The following is an 18,905-nucleotide window of genomic DNA, read 5'->3' as shown; positions in this document are numbered from 1 at the left end:
CTGCGCAACGCGGCGAGCCCAAGGCTTGGGAGGCGGGGACAGCAGCCTCCGGCCCGCCCCGTCCTGCCGCCCTTCCCCACCCAGCCGGGGGGTCCGGGAGCGGCTGCCGGCGAAGGGACGGTGCCCTGGGGATGGCGCGCTGCCCTCTGGTTCTGCATCGTCTAACCCGGGCTCCCGGCCTCCACTGTTCATTTGTTTGGAGCTGGCGGCCTGCAAGCCAGGCGCGGCCCTAACGCATCACAGCGCGACTTAAACTTTCTCATCACTTAGAAGACGCGAAAACGCAGATTTCTAGGCCGTGCTCTCAGCGTTTTTGACTCAGCAAGTCTGGAGTGAGGGTCTGAGGATTTGCAGTTCTAACCAGCACCTTGTGAGGCTGATGCTGAGGGCCCAAGGCCCACACTTTGATAACACTGCCAACGACCTTACATTTCAATGAGAGAGGAAGAATAAATAAAATTAATAAGGATGTCAGTGGCACTTTGTAAGCTATTTATCTGATCAAGTTGAAGATGCACATACCTTGAGTCCGCGATTCCACTCTTCAGAATATGATCGAGAAACGTGTGTGTGCATCAAAAGATATGGATGGAATGTTAAAGGCAGAACTATTATTTTTCTAATTCTTTAAACTTTTTATTTTTAAATAATTTGCAGAAAAGTTGCAAGGATAGTACAAACAACTCTTATGTATCCATGATCCACATTCCAAATTGCTAATATTATGCCACATTTCCTTTCTTTAAATTTATCTATATATTTTTTTCCTGAATCATTTGCAAGCAGGTTGCATACATTAAGCCTCTTGACCCTTAATCTTTCAGTTTGTAGGTCCTAAAAACAAAATTAGACAATGATCAAATCCAGGAAATTTCATATTAATAGAATAATTTAATCTACATTCCCTATTCCAGTCTTGTCAACTGTCCTAATGTCTTTTATGGTTTTTTTTCCCCCATGGACAGAATATAGTCCAGGATTATGTATTGTATCTATTTGTCTCCACAATGTAATGGTCTGTAATCTTTTAGCTTTTCTTTTCTTCAGCTTTTCTCATTATTCCATTGACATTTTTCAAGAATACAGGCCAAAACAACAACGCGAGCTGCTAAACAACTGTTAGAATGGCCAAAATCCAAAATACCGACAACACCAAATGCTAACGAGATGTGGAACAGCGGGAACTCTCATCCATTGCTGTGAGAATGCAAAATGGCACAGCCACTTTGGAAGACAGTTTGGCAGTTTCTTATCAAACTGAACATACTCTTACCACACCATCCAGCAATCAATCGCACTTGTTAGTATTTACTGAAATGAGTGAAAAATTTATGTCCACACAAAGACCTGCACACAAATGTTGACAGCAGCTTTATTCATAACCACCAAGACTTGGAAGCAAACAAGATGTCCTTCAATAAGTGAATGGATAAAGAAACTGTATAATTTATCCAGACAATGGAACATTATTCAGCATTAACAAGAAATGAGCTATCCTGCCACAAACAGACATGGAGGAAATGTAAACGCATTTTACTAAGTGGAAGAAGCCAATATGAAAAGGCTACATACTGTATGATTCCAACTGTATGACCTTCTGGAAAAGGCAAAACTATGAAGGCGGGCGGTGAAAGGATCAGTGGTTGCCGGGCACTGGGGGGACACAGGGATCAATAGGCACAGCACAGACAATTTTTAGGGCAGTGAAACTATAATGGTGGATAAGTGTCATCATACAATTGTCAAAACCCATGCAATGTGCAACACCAAGCGTGAGCCCTAATGTAAGCTGTGGACTTTGGGTGATGACGTGTTAACGTAGCTTCACTGATGGTGACAAATGTACCACTCTGGTGCAGAATTTTGATATTGGGGAAGGCTGTGCATGTGTGGAGGCAGGGGTGTTGGGGGAGGTCATCAAAAAGACATGACTGCCTATCAACCTGTGCGTTGAACACGGAAGGTGACTCACCCGCTCCCTTGTCTTTGGAATGTGGGTTCCCCATGCCTTTCCTGCTCCCAGAAGCTACTCCAGGGACACAGCCTTGAGATAGTGATGTGGTGTTGAGGACACCTGCACACTATACTTGACTAAGCCCAAGTAAGGCCTCTTTATGAACTTAAGATGTGGCGGGCAGGTGCGGGGATCCGATGCTGATGCTGCCGCCCAAGACAAGCCTTTGTATGTAAGTGCCTTTTGCTCTTAAAACTGCCATCCACCAGCCTGGAGTGGCCTGCCTCTTTCTTCCATCTCTCCCTCCCCCCTCCCTTCGCATTCAGTGTCAGATTTCACCCAGGAAGCTCCCCAGAGGGTTGTGAACCAAGGGGGGCTGGGCAGTATATGGAAAATCTCTGTACCTTCTACTCAATCTTGCTACAAATCTAAAACTGCTCTAACAAATAAAGTCTATTTTTTATTTTATTTATTTTTATTTTTTATTTATTTTTTTTTTTAAAGATTTTATTTATTTATTTTGACAGAGAGAGCGAGAGCAGGAACACAAGCAGGGGGAAAGGGAGCGGGAGAAGCAGGCTTCCCGCCGAGCAGGGAGCCCGATGTGGGACTCGATCCCAGGACCCTGGGATCATGACCTGAGCCGAAGGCAGACGCTTAACGACTGAGCCACCCAGGCGCCCCTAAAGTCTATTTTTTAAAAAAATTTTTTAATAAAGTATTTTTAAAAGTCTATTTATTCATTGGTGTTTCTCTGATCTTTCCTCATGATTAGATACATATTAAGTGCTTTTGACTTGAACACCACGGAAGTAATACTGCATCCTTCTCAGGTGTCACATGGGAGGAACAAAATGTCTGCCTTTATCAGCGATGTTAATTTTGATTACTTTGCTAGGGTTGCGTCCATTTTCTCCACTTCATTCTTTTTTATAAGTAATACGTGTTTTGGGCAAGATAAAACAGCTAGCAGGAAGCAGAAGTAACCTATCCAATAAGCAGAAGAGTAGATTTTTTTTTTAAGTATGTGCACATAGAAGAACATTTTACAGCAGGAGAAAAATGAAAGAATCTCAGCCACACATAACAACAGCTCAATCTAAACAATCTTAAATAAACAAACACAGAATGATTGTATTTGTCTAGAATTTAAAAATGCGCTGAAGTACACAAAATATTCTTTAGGAATGCAAACAATATGGTCTGGTTCATACAAACACACAGGGTAAAACCATAATGAGAAAGGAACCGTAAACCAAAACTTTGGAAAGTGGCTTCCTGTAAGGTGGAAGGAAGGGCATGGAATTGGGAGATAGTCCATGGGGATGAGGGGGTGGGAATGACCATGAGGATGCCCACTGCATCATTTTTTTATGCCGTATATTTTTTTAAGATATTATTTTATAGTTACTTGTTATCTGAAAAAAACTTTTTGAACTATCCCTTCTGAATGGAGGGAAGGAGGCTGTGGAGAGAGCTGAGCTGGGAGTGGAGTGTGCCTGGTCCCCTGGGGCCTGCCACTCCCATTAAGTTCAAGGAAGCTGTGACCTTTGCTGAAACATCATTTGGTCCTGGTTGGTCACCACTGAGGAGTCATTTCTCATTACCCTTGGCCAAGCCCTTCCAGGTCCGGCAGCTCTATGCCACTTCCAGGCCACTCTGCTTTGATAGTGGGGTTTGGGAAATCTTTGGGAGCTGCTTGGATCCCAGGCGACCTCCACATATTGCAAGCCAACCTGCCAGCCCCACAAAAGGTAACTCTAGGGGAGGAGACATGAAGGGTATGAAAGACTGTAAGAAGGCCACCAGGGCTTGAATATTAAGAGTGAGGTAAGGGAGTATGGGACAGCAAAGATGTGATGTGTTGCCTTTGAGGAGTGAGGTTGTGGGTGTGCAGGTGGAGGTGGGGAGAACAATTGCTTCCCATAATAATTCAACACAACCTGTAGAAGAAAGTGAAACCAGACACTGTCTTGTGTGGCTGACCCCTGTTTATGGGGCTGTTGAGCCTCAAGAGAGCTAGGTCTAACAGTGTCTCCTCATTATAGGAGCTAGTGTTCCCCCATGGGACTTTAATGACAAATTCTCTTTTGTATCATCAATTTATTCATTCTTTCAAAGCTCTGTTCAGCATCCACCTTATAGCAGGTCCTGCCCTTGGTGCTGGAACGCAAAGTTGAATCAAACATACTTCCTTGACCATGAGGGACTGCAAGTTGAGTAGAGATAAGACATCATTGTTTTTTATTTGTTACGTAAACCTATAGTGAACTATTGTGTGTCAGGTACATATTAGAGAAAAGATTATCAAATTTTTCCTCAGAGAACTCAAAGTCTGGAGAAGACAGGGAAGTAAGCCTTCAATGACCCTCCCATTAGAGCTGAATTGGAGACATGGACAGAGTCCTGTGTGGGCCCCAAAGAGGGCTGGGTAACCATCTTAAACTATTCCAGCTGCTACAACAAAAATGCCACAGAATGGGTGGCTTATAAATGCAGGAATTGATTTCTCACAGTTCTAGGGGCTGAGAAGTCCAAGATTAAGGTGCTAGCAGATTTGGTTCTGGTGAGAGCCCACTTTCTGATTCATGGATAGCCGTCTTATCACTGTGTCCTCACATGGTGCAAGGGGCCAGGGAGCTCCCTGAAGTCTCTTCTATAAGGGCATGAATCACATTCATGAGAGTCCTGTTCTCATGATCTAATCATGCAAACGACCCCCAAAGACTCCACCTTCCAATACCCTCACATGGTGGATTAGCTTCCAACACAGGACTTTGGGGGTGGGGACACCAACATTCAGTCGATGGCACTAACCTAGTCTGAAGCAGGCAGCCTAGGGCTCAGGGGACAGGTGATTAGTGGTGGTGTCACTGAGATGGGTTTGATACAGCAATTATATAGATTGTGATCACATTACCACTGATACTCTCTGACCTAGGAGTCACAAAATGAAGTATCTCATGGGATGTTCAGTTATGTCAAAAGTGAAGTGGACCAGATGGATGGAGATTGTTGCCTACTAGAGGGGCCAACCCTGCCTAAAGAAGGTCCCAATGCATATCTCTGACCACTGTTACCCTGAAGGGGCCAAGGATCTGGTGTCATGAGACCTTCTGATCTTTGAAGAGAAACTGGAAATCCAGATTACATAAATCCCCCTGATTAAATGTTGACAACTCTAGCAATTACACAGAATGTGAGACACTGATGGACCAACATGGTCATTGTCAGAACAAATAGGCATTCTGGCCACAGCTGGTTGCAACCTTCAATGAGCTAGCAAATGACTCTGATCTTTCAGAGAAGTGAGTCACAGTCACAGATGTGGCTGAGAAGACAGAGACGGTGGGCTGACTACAGGCCCCTGAAGAAGAAACAGCAAGTCTAGACCAAACATGAGAGGGAAAGAAACACTCCCGAAAAGTGCAGCTGAGACATCCTGGGGAAGCAGATGCTGTTGACAATAGGGTGACAGAAAGAAGATAGGAGAACAAAGTGTCTAAAACAAAGTCATCAATTTTTCTCCCCGAAGTCAGGTCTCACTTGGGACATTTTGTTTCTAGACATCTCAAACTCCTCAAAGGGAGACAAGGGACATGGGGACATGGGGACAAGGATATCCTAACCCTTATGACTGCCATATGGTGTGATCCAGTTCCTGATACACAGTTGCTGACTTTTATTGGAACTGTGGACAAACTGTTGGTCAATTATTTCACAATTTTATCTTTTTATTGTTTCATAACCATACCCATCAGTTGATTGCACAACCTAACCCCAGGATACAAGTCTCAGGACTTTCTATGTCAGAAAACTTAAAGACATGAGAAAGATAAGGATTTGCTACACAGCAGAACTACCCACGTCTGTAGGCAAGAGACTTTATTTTTCTGTTTTTAAATAGCTTTGTATTTTGACATAAGAATTCCTGGATGCCCTATTCCTAATTCATCAATAGTTAATATTTTGCCTTATTTGTTCCATAATGTGCTGTCTCATCATAGACATGTAATCTATGTGTACACTATGTATAATATATAATTGTATATATGTAAATAGATACATACTATTATTACCATTTGAGAGTAAGTTATACCCCTTTACCCCTAAATGTTTCAGTGTATTTCCTAAGAACATAGCCACAGTATCATTACCAAAATTAGGAATTTTATTATTGATACAATATTATTTTTTAATCCATAGTCTATATTCAACTTTCATTAATTGTCCCAATAACGTCTTGTTTAGCTATTTTCCCTCTCTGGTCTGAGATCATGCATTGTATTTAGGTGTCATGTCTTTTTAGTGGAGGCTTTGTTTTTTTTCCTTGCCTTTAACATATATCATTTAATACTCCTAAAAGCGATTCCAAATTACAAGTATTTTAATAGAATTTTCTAAGTACTAGAAAAGTAAAGTTTGTTAACTTTTTATGCTGAAATACAGGTCAGAACTGACATAAGGACTTGAAATTTGCTGAATAGCAAAGCTTTGTTAAGACCATCAGGGGAACTAGGTTGGTCAAAGGGGTTGAGATTCATTCTCCTGGGCACAAAGCGCTGTTAGCATAGAAAAATAGGATTTTCATCTATTTTATTGGGCCACACATCTCTCTCTCCTTCATTGTTCTTAGGCTACAGATGAGGCCTCTGTGCTTCTCAAAGTACCTTTGGTGAAGGATCAGTTTTGTTTCTGTGGTTATCAGTGCTTTTCCCCATATTTCAAGGACTGATCCTGCTGTAAAAATACAATAAAAGTAAATAACTAGGAAAGGAAATAAAAACAGACTTACAAAATTCACATCTTCTTTTTGCATGATTTGATTCACCTGACAAACTTTCTCAAATTGCTACAAGTTTCTAAAGACCTACTCTGAATTTCTGAACCTATTTCACGCCACTGGTACTCGGACCACACTGAGTATCACTGGTCTATATTAAAGCATGCACCATATTTCTATTTTAAACATTTTATTTATTTATTTGTGAGAGAAAGAGCGAGCACAAGCAGGGGGGCCGAGGGAGAAGCAGGCTCTCTGCTAAGTGAGGAGCCCAATGTAGGACTCGATCCCAGGACCCTGAGATCATGACCTGAGCCAAAGGCGGATGCTTAACTGACTGAGCCACTCAGACGTCCCTATAGTTTTTTTTTTTTAAGATTTTATTTATATATTTGAGAGAGAGTGAGAGAAAGAGAGACAAAGACAGAAAGAGACGAAGAGCATGAGCAGGGGGGAGGGGCAGAGGGACAGAGAGAAGCAGACTCCCCGCTGAGCAGGGAGCCCGATGAGGGACTCAATCCAGGACCCTGGGATCATGACCTGAGCCAAAGGCAGACGCTTAACTGACTGAGCCACCCAGGCGTCCCTAGCATGCACCATATTTAATTGTGTATGTGAACATCTTTCTCACTGGACAGGAGTCCCTATCCCTAGAGGGCAACAGACTTCTCGTGGTCATTTCATATCCCCCACAACCCGGAGCAGGAGGCTTTATATCCCAGCAAACTCTATGTGCACACTTGAACAGGAACTAAAAAATATAGCCAGAAGCCCAGCTTTGTAAAAATAACTCATGTTCTAAAGTCAGGCAATATGACTTTAGAGCCTCCATTACCGTCTAGCTCTGTGGCGAGTCATTTAACTCCTCCGTGCCTCAGTTTTCTCTTCCGTGAAATGTGGGTAACAACATGCAACTGGGATTGTGAGGCAGCAGTGACACACTGCTGATAAAGCAGTCAGCTCTACTACAACACAAAGGCAAGTACTCAAATCTCAGAAACAAACTGCAATCCATACTCCCTGGGCAAGCTTTTACTGTAAAGTGCCAGATAAAACACCTTGTAGGTTTCGTGGGCCTTAAGGGCTCCGTTTGGATGACTCCGCTCTGCCGGTATGCAAAAGCAGTTATACACAAAACGTGGAGGATGGGAAGTGGCTGTGTTCGAATACAATTTTACTTGTGGACACTGACACTGGAATCTCATACTATTTTCGAATGTCACAAAATATCATTCTTCTTTTGATTTTTTCCCCCCAACCATTTAAAAATACAAACATAATTCTTAACAAACAGGCCATACAAAAATAGGCAGCAGGCCAGATCTGGGCGGCTGGCCTTTGTCAACCCCTGTGCCTCAATTCAGTTAAGAATGCCTGCTGTATATTATCACCTTGGGCCTATAAGCTGGGAAAGTGGGAAAAACTGAATCTGCCATGTGCTAAGGATTTTTTAAAAAAAATTTAACTTCATTAGAAAAAAGTTGAAAAAACAATACAAAGAATTCCTTGTTTGAGTCCCCAAATGTCAACATTTTATCATATTTGCTTTATTGTTCCACGTGTATGTATATACTCATTTTTCCTGAACTGTTTAAGAGTTGCAAAGGTGATGCCCTTTTGTTTCCTAAAAACAAAGACATCTTCTTATATAACCACAGTGTGAGTATCCAAATCAATAAATTAATACAAAACTATTATTTAATCTTCAGACTTTGTACCCTTATCGAACTCAAGAAATTAACTTACAGGCCTAATTCTGACTTCATCAACTGTCCTACTAACACTCTGTATGTGCCAAATGTCTTGTAGTCATCACCTCTGCTAACTTCCCCAACTACCCTGTGAGTTTGATATTATTTTACCAATGAAGTAAAATGATTTACCAATTTACCAATGAAGAATGGTACTATTTTACCAATGAAGGAACTGAAGCTCAGAGAAGTTAAGTAACTTGCCCACAGTCACATAGATACTAAGTAGCATAGTTGGAATTTTAATTCAGGTGTGTCAGCTTCCAAAGCCCTTGCTTTTCAGTACTGGACCCAGGTTGCAGGGTTTGAAAAGGACTTCACCATACAAGGAGAAGCAGTCGGTGTTTCAGGCATGAGAAGAACCTGAGAAGGGAGAGCCAGTGACTATTTCTCAGTTTCTCAAGGAAATGCCCAGTGGGAAAAGAGAAAGGCATGAACAAATGGAATTTTAGCTATTTTGTTACACAATACAAAAGGTTTTTGAAACATTTTTAAAAGTAAAATATAACTTTTTAACTTATTTTAAAAATAGATACAGAAAGTGACATAAAACAAATACATGACTTAATGAGTTATATTATGGAGAAAACCCTTGTAACCACCCTTCAGTTCAAGAAACAAAACTCTCTTGCCTCCCAGCCCCCAAAAGCCCCTGCATGGCCTGGGTCCCAATCTCAGCTCCTCACCCCCCTAAGTAACCACTATTCTTGACTTCTATAGTCATTTCTCCCAGCGTTTAAAAACCAAATTGAGGGTTTTTTAAGGATCCACAAGTTGTACAAACTAGTGTTAAAGAAAAAATTATTCTGACACTTGTTAAAATGGTAAGGAAGACTTCCTTCAAGATGTAATGTGGGGTAGCTGGTTGGCTCAGTAAGTGAAGCGTCTGCCTTGGCTAGGTCATGATCTCTGGGTCTTGGGATCCGTGATGGAGCCACGTGTCAGGCTCCCTGTTCAGCGGGGAATCTGCTTCTCCTTCTGCCCCTCCCCTCACTCGCGCTCTCTCTCTCTCATAAATAAATAAAACCTTAAAAAAAAAAAGATGTTGCAATAGGGGAGAGAGATAGGTTTCAATTCTTTCTTTCTATTTTTTAGGTTTCAATTCTAAGTAGAGCAAAAACAAAGACAGCTGGGGATTTATAGCTTACCAGCAGAGTGAGGGGGTTGTGGGTAGAAAATTACAACAGGGGATATGAGAAAATTCTTGCTAAGGGCAGGTCAAAGACTTAGACGTCAAAGTCAGGGGATGAGGAACTTGATCAGGTATCAAGAGTCAGGGAATTTTCCCTAAACTGACTAAGCAGGATTCTTTGCTAAGACAAGGCAATGCAGGCCTGGCAAGGACAGGAGGAGCCTAACTAAAGTTTAGTTCAGGAGGGAATCTGTTAATAGCATAATTTAACCTTACATTTTATTTTTCAAAATAAGGAGTTAGCAAAATATAATATTTAAAAGAATTTTGTGCTGTCAATTATAACTAATAAAGCTGGAAAGAATTAAATATATGTATATATTTAAGGGGCGCCTGGGTGGCTCAGATGGTTGGGCGTCTGCCTTCAGCTCGGGTCATGATCCCAGGGTCCTGGGATCGAGCCCCGCATCCGGGTCCCTGCTTGACGGGAAGCCTGCTTCTCCCTCTCCCACTCCCCCTGCTTGTGTTCCCTCTCTCGCTGTGTCTCTCTCTGTCAAATAAATAAATAAAATCTTTAAAAAATAAAATAAAATAAATAAATATATGTATATATTTAAAAGTTTTATATATATACATACACACATATATATAGAAATGCAAACTAGAACAACCTTATGATCCAGCAACTGCACTACTAGGTATTCACTCAAGAATACATGAACACTGATTCAAAGGGATACATGCACCCCTATGTTTATAACTGCATTATTTACAATGGCCAAGATATGGAAACAGCCCAAGTGTCCATCGATTGATAGATAAAGAAGATGTGGTGTATATATATAATGGAATATTATTCAGCCATAATAAAGAATGAAATCTTGCCATTTGCAACGACATGGATAGAGCTAGAGAGTACAGTGCTAAGCAAAATAAGTCAGTCAGAAAGACAAATACCGTATGATTTCACTCATATGTGGAATTTAAGAAACAAAACAAACAAGCAAAGGGAAAAAAATAAGAGAGACAAAGCAAGAAACAGACTCTTAATTCTAGAGAACAATTTGATGGTTACCAGAGCAGAGGGGGTGCGGGGGTAGGTTAACTAGGTGATGGGGAGTAGGAGCTCACTCGTAGTGATGAGCACAGGGTGATGTATGGAAGTGTTGAATCACTATACTGTACACCCAAACTAATATAACACTATGTTAACTAACTGGAATTAAAATTAAAACTTTAAATAAATAAATAAACTGAAGGAAAGAAAATAGAAGCAATTTCCCTCTGAAACTCAGTTTCCATTAAAGGTGAGACTCTTGCAGTGTCAGTGAAGGGAAGTGGGATTTTCAGAGCTCCTGGGGAACCAGCCGGGAAAAGATTCTGTTAACTGAGGCTGCAGAGACTTTTTCTTTCCAAGTGTAAAAAGATATAATGCTATTTCACACCCATTTGACAGATTCCCTGCATTGCAAGGATGCTGGGAGACTCGTGCAAAATTGAAAGGTGGGAGGTGTTGCTTCTCTTACCTCTCAAAACCCAACCATGAAGTAGAAATTCTGCAAACCGGGTGCTTTGCGGGTTGGTATTCAAATTTTGTCACGGTTGAACCATACCTCTAAAACTAGTAACCTAGCACAGTGGTTCTCAAATTCTCACTGGAATAACCTGGAACATTTGTAAAAATGCAGATTTCTGTACCCCATTCCTAGAGTTTCTGATTGAGCGTTTCTGGGTGACGCCCTGGAACTTTCATTTCTGACAAGTACCAGGTATACAGTTGGTCCAGGGGCCACACTTTGCGGACCCCTGGATTAGTCTTGCGGAGAGCCCCGGACGCAGGGCTAGCATTCTATCTCCTCCGCTTAGGTGTATCTGGTCTCAACTTCCCCTTCTGTCCTCTCAAGGCAAGGGAGCAAGGAGACCCTTGTTAAAGTCCAGCCCCGGGGCGCGTTATCAAGCTGCTGACAGTCAGGCCTCCTGATTGCCTGTCCAAAGGGTCCCTCCCCGCGGCAGCTGCCAGCAAAATCCAGATAACACAATCCCGGAGTCACGCGACCGCCCGCGGCCCCCGGGTTCGCCCAGGCCCCTCCCTGCCCCCGCCCACGGCTCCGCGGTCGCGGGGCGGAGCGAGGGGCGGAGCAGGCGTGGGGCCGGTAGCAGGGCTGTTAAGGGGCGGTGCCAGGCCACGGGTCCTCAGTCAAGTGACGCGGAGCGGCTGGCTTGCGCGCCGACTGCGGAGCAGAGAGGCTGGAGAATGGACTTGCGGGGGGTGGTTCGCATTCTCTCTCTACTGCTGGTGCCGCTGCTGCTGCGTTCTGCGCGCGGCTTGCGCGTAAGTCCACAGGACCCCGCGCGGGGGCACACTGATAGGGGGCAGGCTGGCGGGGGACCGGGCGGGGGCTGCGGCCTCCCGGGGGCCCTGCAGGGCGTGGGCCTGGGACCCCGGAGCGCGCCCCGGCAGGCAGGCAGCTGGAGGAGCGCAGGCAGTGGACCGGCCCTCCCGTCGGGGGCGGGCCGGGCGGGGCGCGCGTCCTTCCCGGTAAGCTCTGTCGCTCGCGTGCTCAGCCCCGATCGCCCCTTTCGCTTGGACCCACTTCCCCGTTGGTGCAAGGACGGGGCGAGATAAGGTGCGCCCAAACCTTTCCAGCTTTGCAGTTTTCCGGGAGGGGGATTCCAAGGAGCGCTCGGCATTGGAGGGCGCCTTGGGCTGTGGCTTGAGGCGCCCTCCCTTGACCAGTTCGGGTGCTGCGGAGCTCTCCGGAAGGAGAAAAATGGGGTCAGATGAGGCCCCCGCGATGGGAACGTTGGATTGATTCCTTCGAGGTGTTCTCTTTTTCAGACATCTCGTCCCCTTCTCGCCACTCTTTGATGCCTACTTTTTTGGCTTGGATTTTCCCGATCTTCAGGGTTTGGCGGTGCAGGCCAAGGGTGGGCAAGAGATAGGCTGCAGGTGGCAGCCAGCGTTGCTGGAGGGGGGTCCGGCGGAGCAAGTAGGTGAGGTGGTGGGGGAGTGCAAAATTGGCGGGAGAAGGACAGTCTCAGTTAACTAGTCAGAGCTAAAGCATGGGCCCGACGGGCCTCCAGACCGCTGCCTGGGGAGGTCAGCATCACAGTCGTGGACAGATGGGGGGGGCAGTAATTGAAATGGGCACCTGCCCCTCTGCACGTTTAGCGAACCGACTGTGGTTCCCCCAAAGTTTGGGTGGGCTGATGCTAGGGCGTGTTTTCAGTAGAAGGAGGGGAAATTTGGGCCCGTTTACTTGTAAATTGCATCCCTTGATAAAAGGCTTTCAACGAGTGCTTAGAGAAAAGTCATGGATGTATCTAGAATCAAAGTTGAAAATTTTAAGTAGTTGAAAAACAGCCGCTGAAAATAGCTTAATTTGGGGTTCTAGGGAAAGGTCATCTCAAATTGAGTGTTTGCTAACTTCTGTCTGCCTCCGTTTCTGGTTTCCCTGCCCCATTTTGTGTGTGTGTGTGTGTGTGTGTGTGTGTGCGCGCGCGCGCGCTCCCTCGGGGTGAGAGCTACCCAGCTGTGAGAACCACTGGCCAGGGTGGAGTTGGGGAACTGTTGCAGGGAACAGTGGCAGAGAAAATGGGGGGTGGTGGCAGATCCAATATCTGGGAGGGTTGTGGGAGGAGAGAGATCAGGGTTTATGAATGGGGAGCTGGTGGGAAGGGCAGCCCCCTGGAAAACGGTTGTGCAGCATCATCCAGCAGGGGGGTGCCCAGAGCCTACACAGGGAGGCCGGCTTCACCCCAGGAATTCTTATGTCAGGTGTCTAGGTGTCCTTCCTGGGCCCAGAGCTTCGGAAAGATACCAGCAAAATAGCTTTCCACGATTTCCTTGTTTACACGTATATAGAACAGCGGTTCTCACACTTTAACTGTCCTAGAAATTAAAATAGAAAAATTTAAAATATTTATTATTTTATTTAAGAAATAATAAATCATTATATGTTAACAAACTGTATCTTTTGAAAAATAACAGTATTTCTCCCCAAACTTGAGGGGGAAGAGTGGCACTGTTTTACATTTTTGCAAACCTCTTTCACACCTGTCCTAATAGATGATAGCCGGGAACAGTCAGTCTTGCCACATCACATGTCACTGAGCCTCTGGAAAACCCCACTCTACACTCATGAGAGAATGAGAGTGCAAAAGACAGTTATAGCTTAGTATTATTATGAACATAATTTTGAGTAAATGTACCTCCTGAAAGGGTCTTCCCGGACCACACTTTGAGAACCGCTAATTTAGAATAACATTTTTCTTATTATTAAAAAAAAGTTCATATGCTCTGTGGAAAAACTTTTTTAAACATTCAGAAAACTATCAGTAGGAAAACGAAAACTGCCCACCACGTGACAATCCACTCTGTTTGTATTTTAATAATAAAGTGTAGCAACTGACTGGCATTTGAGTGGCTTGGATTCAAGGAGGGTTGGGTAGATATGAGTGGCCTTCAGGTTTTGAATGGGGACAAGGAAGCTCTAATATCCCACAAAGCTGACGCCGGTTCCTGGTTGCAGGCGGAGCTGACCTGGAAACCTCTGCTTGGCCACTGTCCTTTCTAAGGAACTCGCCTTCCCGAGCCCGCCCGCACAGAACTGGCAGGGGACCCTTTTAGGAGCAGAGAACATGGCGATCTTCAGGCAGCTGTCCCTGGGTGCAAAGGCTGCCCTGGCTGCCGGCACTGTCTTCGTGTCCATGATTGTGTCCCGCTCCTATCTGGCGGGGAGCCTCGAGCTCAGGGCCTGGCGTTGGCTGTTGCGCCTGCAGCTCGCCCTGTTTGCCAACTCGCTCATGCTCATTGGCTCCCTCTACATCTGGCGTAGCACAGTCAGCAACCTCAGCCACTCCCCAGCCGCAGAGTCCACCTGTTTTCAGCTTTGGAAGATGGCTGTTGTGGCATTTCTGGCCCTGGCCCATTCCAGTTTCTTCACCATGCTCTTTTTAGTGGCCGAGGAGCCCTATCTCTTCTCCGTGGCGGCCTACTCCTGCCTCGGGGCATACATCATCATGCTCTTCTTCCTGTGTACCCTCAGTGGCATGGAGCAGGCCTCCCAGCTCTTGGCCTGGCGCGGTGGTCGGGCCGTGGGCAGCCTTGACAAGACAAGGAAGCTGGCCATCAGGCCAGCCCTGGCAGTGGCAGTGACCGCCGTGCTCAGCGTGCTTGGGCTGCTGAACGCCGCCCAGCCCCCAGCTGTGAAAACCGTGGAGGTGCCCATCCAGCAGCTGCCTCCCTCGATGGACAGCCTCAAGATTGTGCTCCTCTCAGACATTCACTTGGGCCCCACGGTGGGCAGGACCAAGATGGAGATGTTCGTGAGGATGGTGAACATGCTGGAACCAGACGTCACAGTGATCGTGGGTGACCTCTGTGATGCCGAAGCCTCCATCCTCCGCACAGCTGTGGCTCCTTTGGGCCAGCTCCACTCACGCCTCGGCACCTACTTCGTCACGGGGAATCACGAATACTACACGTCGGACGTCAGCAACTGGTTTGCGCTGCTGGGATCCCTGAACGTCAAGCCCCTTCACAATGAGAACGTGAAGATTTCCGCTGCGGGGGCCCAGCACGGGGGTGGCGAGGAGGAGGACTGGATCTGCTTGGCTGGGGTGGACGATATCGAAGCAGACATCCTGCACTACTCCGGCCATGGCATGGATCTCGTCAAGGCCCTGGGGGGCTGCAGCCCAGACCACACCACCATCTTGCTAGCTCACCAGCCACTGGCTGCCAAGAGAGCCCTGCAGGCTCGGCCAGATATTAACCTGATTCTTTCTGGGCACACGCATGCTGGGCAAATCTTCCCCTTGAACGTGGCAGCCTATCTCTTGAACCCCTTCTTTGCTGGCCTCTACCAAGTGGCCCAGACTACGTTTGTATATGTCAGCCCAGGCACAGCCTATTATGGGATACCCATGAGGTTGGGTAGCAGGGCGGAGATTACAGAGCTCATCCTGCAGCGGGCTCCCTGAACCTGGCCCTGCCTCGTACGCCTCTTCAGCACCCTTGCCCTTCACCAGCCATCCCTCCTTAGAGCAGGTTGCCTGCTTTGCCCCCTTCAGCCTCTCCTGCCCAGCCCTGCCAATACACGCTTGGTCTCAGGCCTGGCTTGAACAGTGATTTGTGCTGGGGCTGCCTGGCAAGTCCAGGCTGGTTCACTCTGTAGATGGCCAGTTACTTTTTTATATGTATCTGTGAGGCCACTCAAGTCACATATGTAAGAACGAGCATCTGTTTTCCAGGTGATGTGGAGTAAGCTCTCTTCCTCTGCAGAGCTCACAAGGCTGAACTGAAACATGGGGTTGCTTGAAAGGATACCTCTAGAAAGCAGAACAGAGGAACACTGGCGTTTTTAAACCCTCTTTAGGACTTAGGCAGTTCCCAGGATCATTGATCCAGAGCTTTCTGGGGAAGGGGCAGTGTTGCTAGGTGATCTGGGAGGACAGGCAAGAGGGAAGCCGCTCTGGCTGCTGGAGAGGAATGTTTCCTTTTCCCTCGTGGTTCTGTCAGAGTCACCTTTATTGAGGTCATCAGGCAAACCCACGGGGGCACAGGGCTCGGGCTGTTCTGGGCCTCCAGTGCTGCTATTTTATTGCCCGTATTCCTGGGCCTTGGGGATTGGGGGTGGGGGTGGGGGGTTGGAAAGAAACATGAGCACAGTGGTAGGCATTGGTAATAGTACTGCTGCTTAGGAATTCAGTGGGGGTTTGCCTCCCTGGTCTCCTTTTATCGAACACTTGGGTGAAGTAATTAGGGATAAGCTGCTTTTTCCTCCTCGAAGGTGAGCAAACGGAGGCAGAGAGAAGCAGGATGCTGGCAACATGACAGGGTATGTAGGGGACCCTTGGCCGGAAGCCAGGTCTTCTGCCTCCCTGTCCACGGTCCGATGCTTAAGGAGCAGGATCTGTGACAAGTGAGGGCAGGACTCAAGCACATGCAACTGTGTAAAGAGAATGAACAAGGCTCTAGAACCTGATGGTCTCTCAGGGCTGGAAGGGGGTTGGCTTGTTTCAGCGTAGGATGTCTGTAACGTTGGAAGAAGAGTCAAGAAAGTGGACTCCCCCCACCGCCCAGGTTTGGGTGTGTGTTTTGTGAGAAACGGGTTCACTCTCTACCAGGGGAAGTTGAGGTTTCATGGGGAAGTGGCAGGACTTTGTGCTCTGGCAGGGCAGCGAGACCTTCCTTCCCTCCCTCCCCCTGGGCCCTGGCTGTGGAATGCCAGGACTGTCTTCCCTGCTGGGTGACTTCCACGCCAACACCTTCCTCTCCATCCCTCACCCCGTCCTGACCCCATCAGCATTGTCCTAGGGCTCTGGCCATAGAACCATAGCGCCATGCTGCTGGGCTCTGGACCCTCTGGAGTGACCCCACCCTGCTGGCCAAGCCTCTTGTGCCAGAGGCAAGAGACCCTTCAGCCCTGAGGTAGCAGTCAGTAAGCTCTCCTGTTGGAAAAGGCCTCACTGAGAAGCCTGGGGACCTCGGCTCAGCATTGACTTATTTGTAATTGGGAGTCTTTCTCCAACGGGGAACAAAAACACCACTCTGCCTGGAGAAGCTCACCCTGCTGCTCATTGGTCAGGCAGCATCTGGCAAATGACTTGCCCTCACCGAGCCTCAGTTTCCCTCACCCTAAAATGAGGATAATTCTCTCTACCTCAAGATTGTTTTGTGGGGCTGGTATTAAGACGTGGAGTAAGGTACACGTGGCCCATGTTGGTGGTGGTAATATTTAAACATCACATGGGGCACGCTAGGGAGCTGTGTTGGGCACAGGTGCCCAGAGAATTTATGGAGTGGCCAAACCTGGGGAGTGTGAGTGGGTAGCATGCTGCCTGTGGCCAGGGTCCGGTGATCTGTCAAAGCAGCAACTGCTGGGGGTCCGCTTCCCTTGGCCTGTGCACACTGGGCCTGGCCGCAGGGAGTTTCTTCATTTTCCTCCTGTCTTCCTGGTGTATAACGGAATCCTAGGCCATCGTGGAGACCCCCTTTCTTGTTTGCAGGAAGTCGAGATACTGACAGCGAGCCTTCCAGGCAAATTTAAAATCTGTCTTTGAGTTGAGATGTCAGTGGTTTCCTTATTTTGTATCCCCTTGTGCTCAATCGTCCTTGCAGCCAGGAGTATTTGGAGAACAAACTTACTCAGAACTGAGGAAGGGACCCTGGCCTTTCTTTGAATACATCTTGCAGATGGTGGGATTACAGAGAGGTGAAGTGCTTCACCCGGGGCTGCCGCCCAGCTCCCACAGTACGCTCCTCGCTGGCCACCCTCCCGGCCTCAGGGTGACTGCTCTTCCAAACCCTCTCCGTTCCGTGGGACCTGACCCCATTTTCTGGATCATTCCAGTTGACTTTCTTGTTCCCTTTTGTTTAGATCTCACCAGACTCTGCTAGTTGATGCCATTTGTCGTCCAGCCTTAAGTGCAGCTGCTGGTGGTTGACTTGCCTACCTTTTTGGATCTTTTTTCATCAGTGTTCTGAGCTTCATGAAATTAGCTTCCTTCCTTATTTTTTATCTTGCATCTTTGTCTCTTCTTTCTCCTGAAGGCTGTCATTTTGTGGTCTTGTGTACCCTTCATCCTTGTTCTGAAGTCCTTGCTTGACTGATTTCTTTCTACTCCTGGAAGTAAGACAGGGCCATCCTGTGTGTCTCGGGAATACTGAGCAGCAACTTCCCGTGCGTGGTTTATATCCCATGATGAGGTGCAATTGTTCCCAGCAGAAATCCCTCCATTACTGTGCAGATGTGGCTCTGGCAGGCTGCTCTCCACGCTACCCTTTGCACCTGTTCCCTGTTCCCCACTCACTTACCTTCTTTGTTTTGTTCGTTTATGGCTGGGGGAGGTGGTGAGGAACATTTACTTGAAGCTTGAAAATTCTTTCAATTTCCTTTCTGTTTCTTTCTTTCTTTTTTTTAATTTGTTAAACACAAGTTAAAATGAAATGTAATGCTTTTTAAAAATTAACAATAGGGCGCCTGGGTGGCTCAGTCGTTAAGCGTCTGCCTTCGGCTCAGGTCATGGTCCCAGGGTCCTGGGATCGAGCCCCACATCGGGCTCCCTGCACTGCAGGGAAGCCTGCTTCTCCCTCTCCTACTCCCCCTGCTTGTGTTCCCTCTCTCGCTATGTCTCTCTCTGTCAGATAAATAAATAAAATCTTAAAAAAAATAAAATAAAAATAAAAAATAAATAAAAATTAACAATAGCATGTGAAATATACTGTTGTTATAAAATCTCAATGAATTAATGCTGTGTCATCCTTTCCAAACATCCAGC

General features: G+C 46.5%; 2 protein-coding genes across 2 annotated transcripts in view; both read left to right on the top strand.

Moving 5' to 3' along the window:
• Positions 1 to 11,801: 11,801 nt before the first annotated feature.
• Positions 11,802 to 18,905, top strand: part of GLB1 (galactosidase beta 1) — an 81,729-nt gene continuing 74,625 nt past the window's right edge. Inside the window, exon 1 of the mRNA XM_021677570.1 lies at positions 11,802 to 11,952. Coding sequence (XP_021533245.1) covers positions 11,875 to 11,952 — 78 coding nt within the window. The 5' untranslated portion in view covers positions 11,802 to 11,874. The remainder of the gene's footprint in view (positions 11,953 to 18,905) is intronic.
• TMPPE (transmembrane protein with metallophosphoesterase domain) lies at positions 14,262 to 15,690 on the top strand. The gene has a single exon (XM_021677571.1). It carries the CDS (start codon positions 14,262 to 14,264, stop codon positions 15,603 to 15,605), a length of 1,344 nt encoding a protein of 447 aa, XP_021533246.1. The 3' UTR covers positions 15,606 to 15,690.

Source organism: Neomonachus schauinslandi, chromosome 1 (assembly GCF_002201575.2).
Source record: "Neomonachus schauinslandi chromosome 1, ASM220157v2, whole genome shotgun sequence".
In the NCBI taxonomy this organism is placed as follows: domain Eukaryota; kingdom Metazoa; phylum Chordata; class Mammalia; order Carnivora; family Phocidae; genus Neomonachus; species Neomonachus schauinslandi.
This window is presented reverse-complemented; position numbering and strand designations above follow the sequence as displayed.

What these genes read in the sequence shown, in the direction of transcription:
- TMPPE (XM_021677571.1), top strand. Translation starts at nt 14,262, where the DNA reads ATGGCGATCTTCAGGCAGCTGTCCCTGGGTGCAAAGGCTGCCCTGGCT.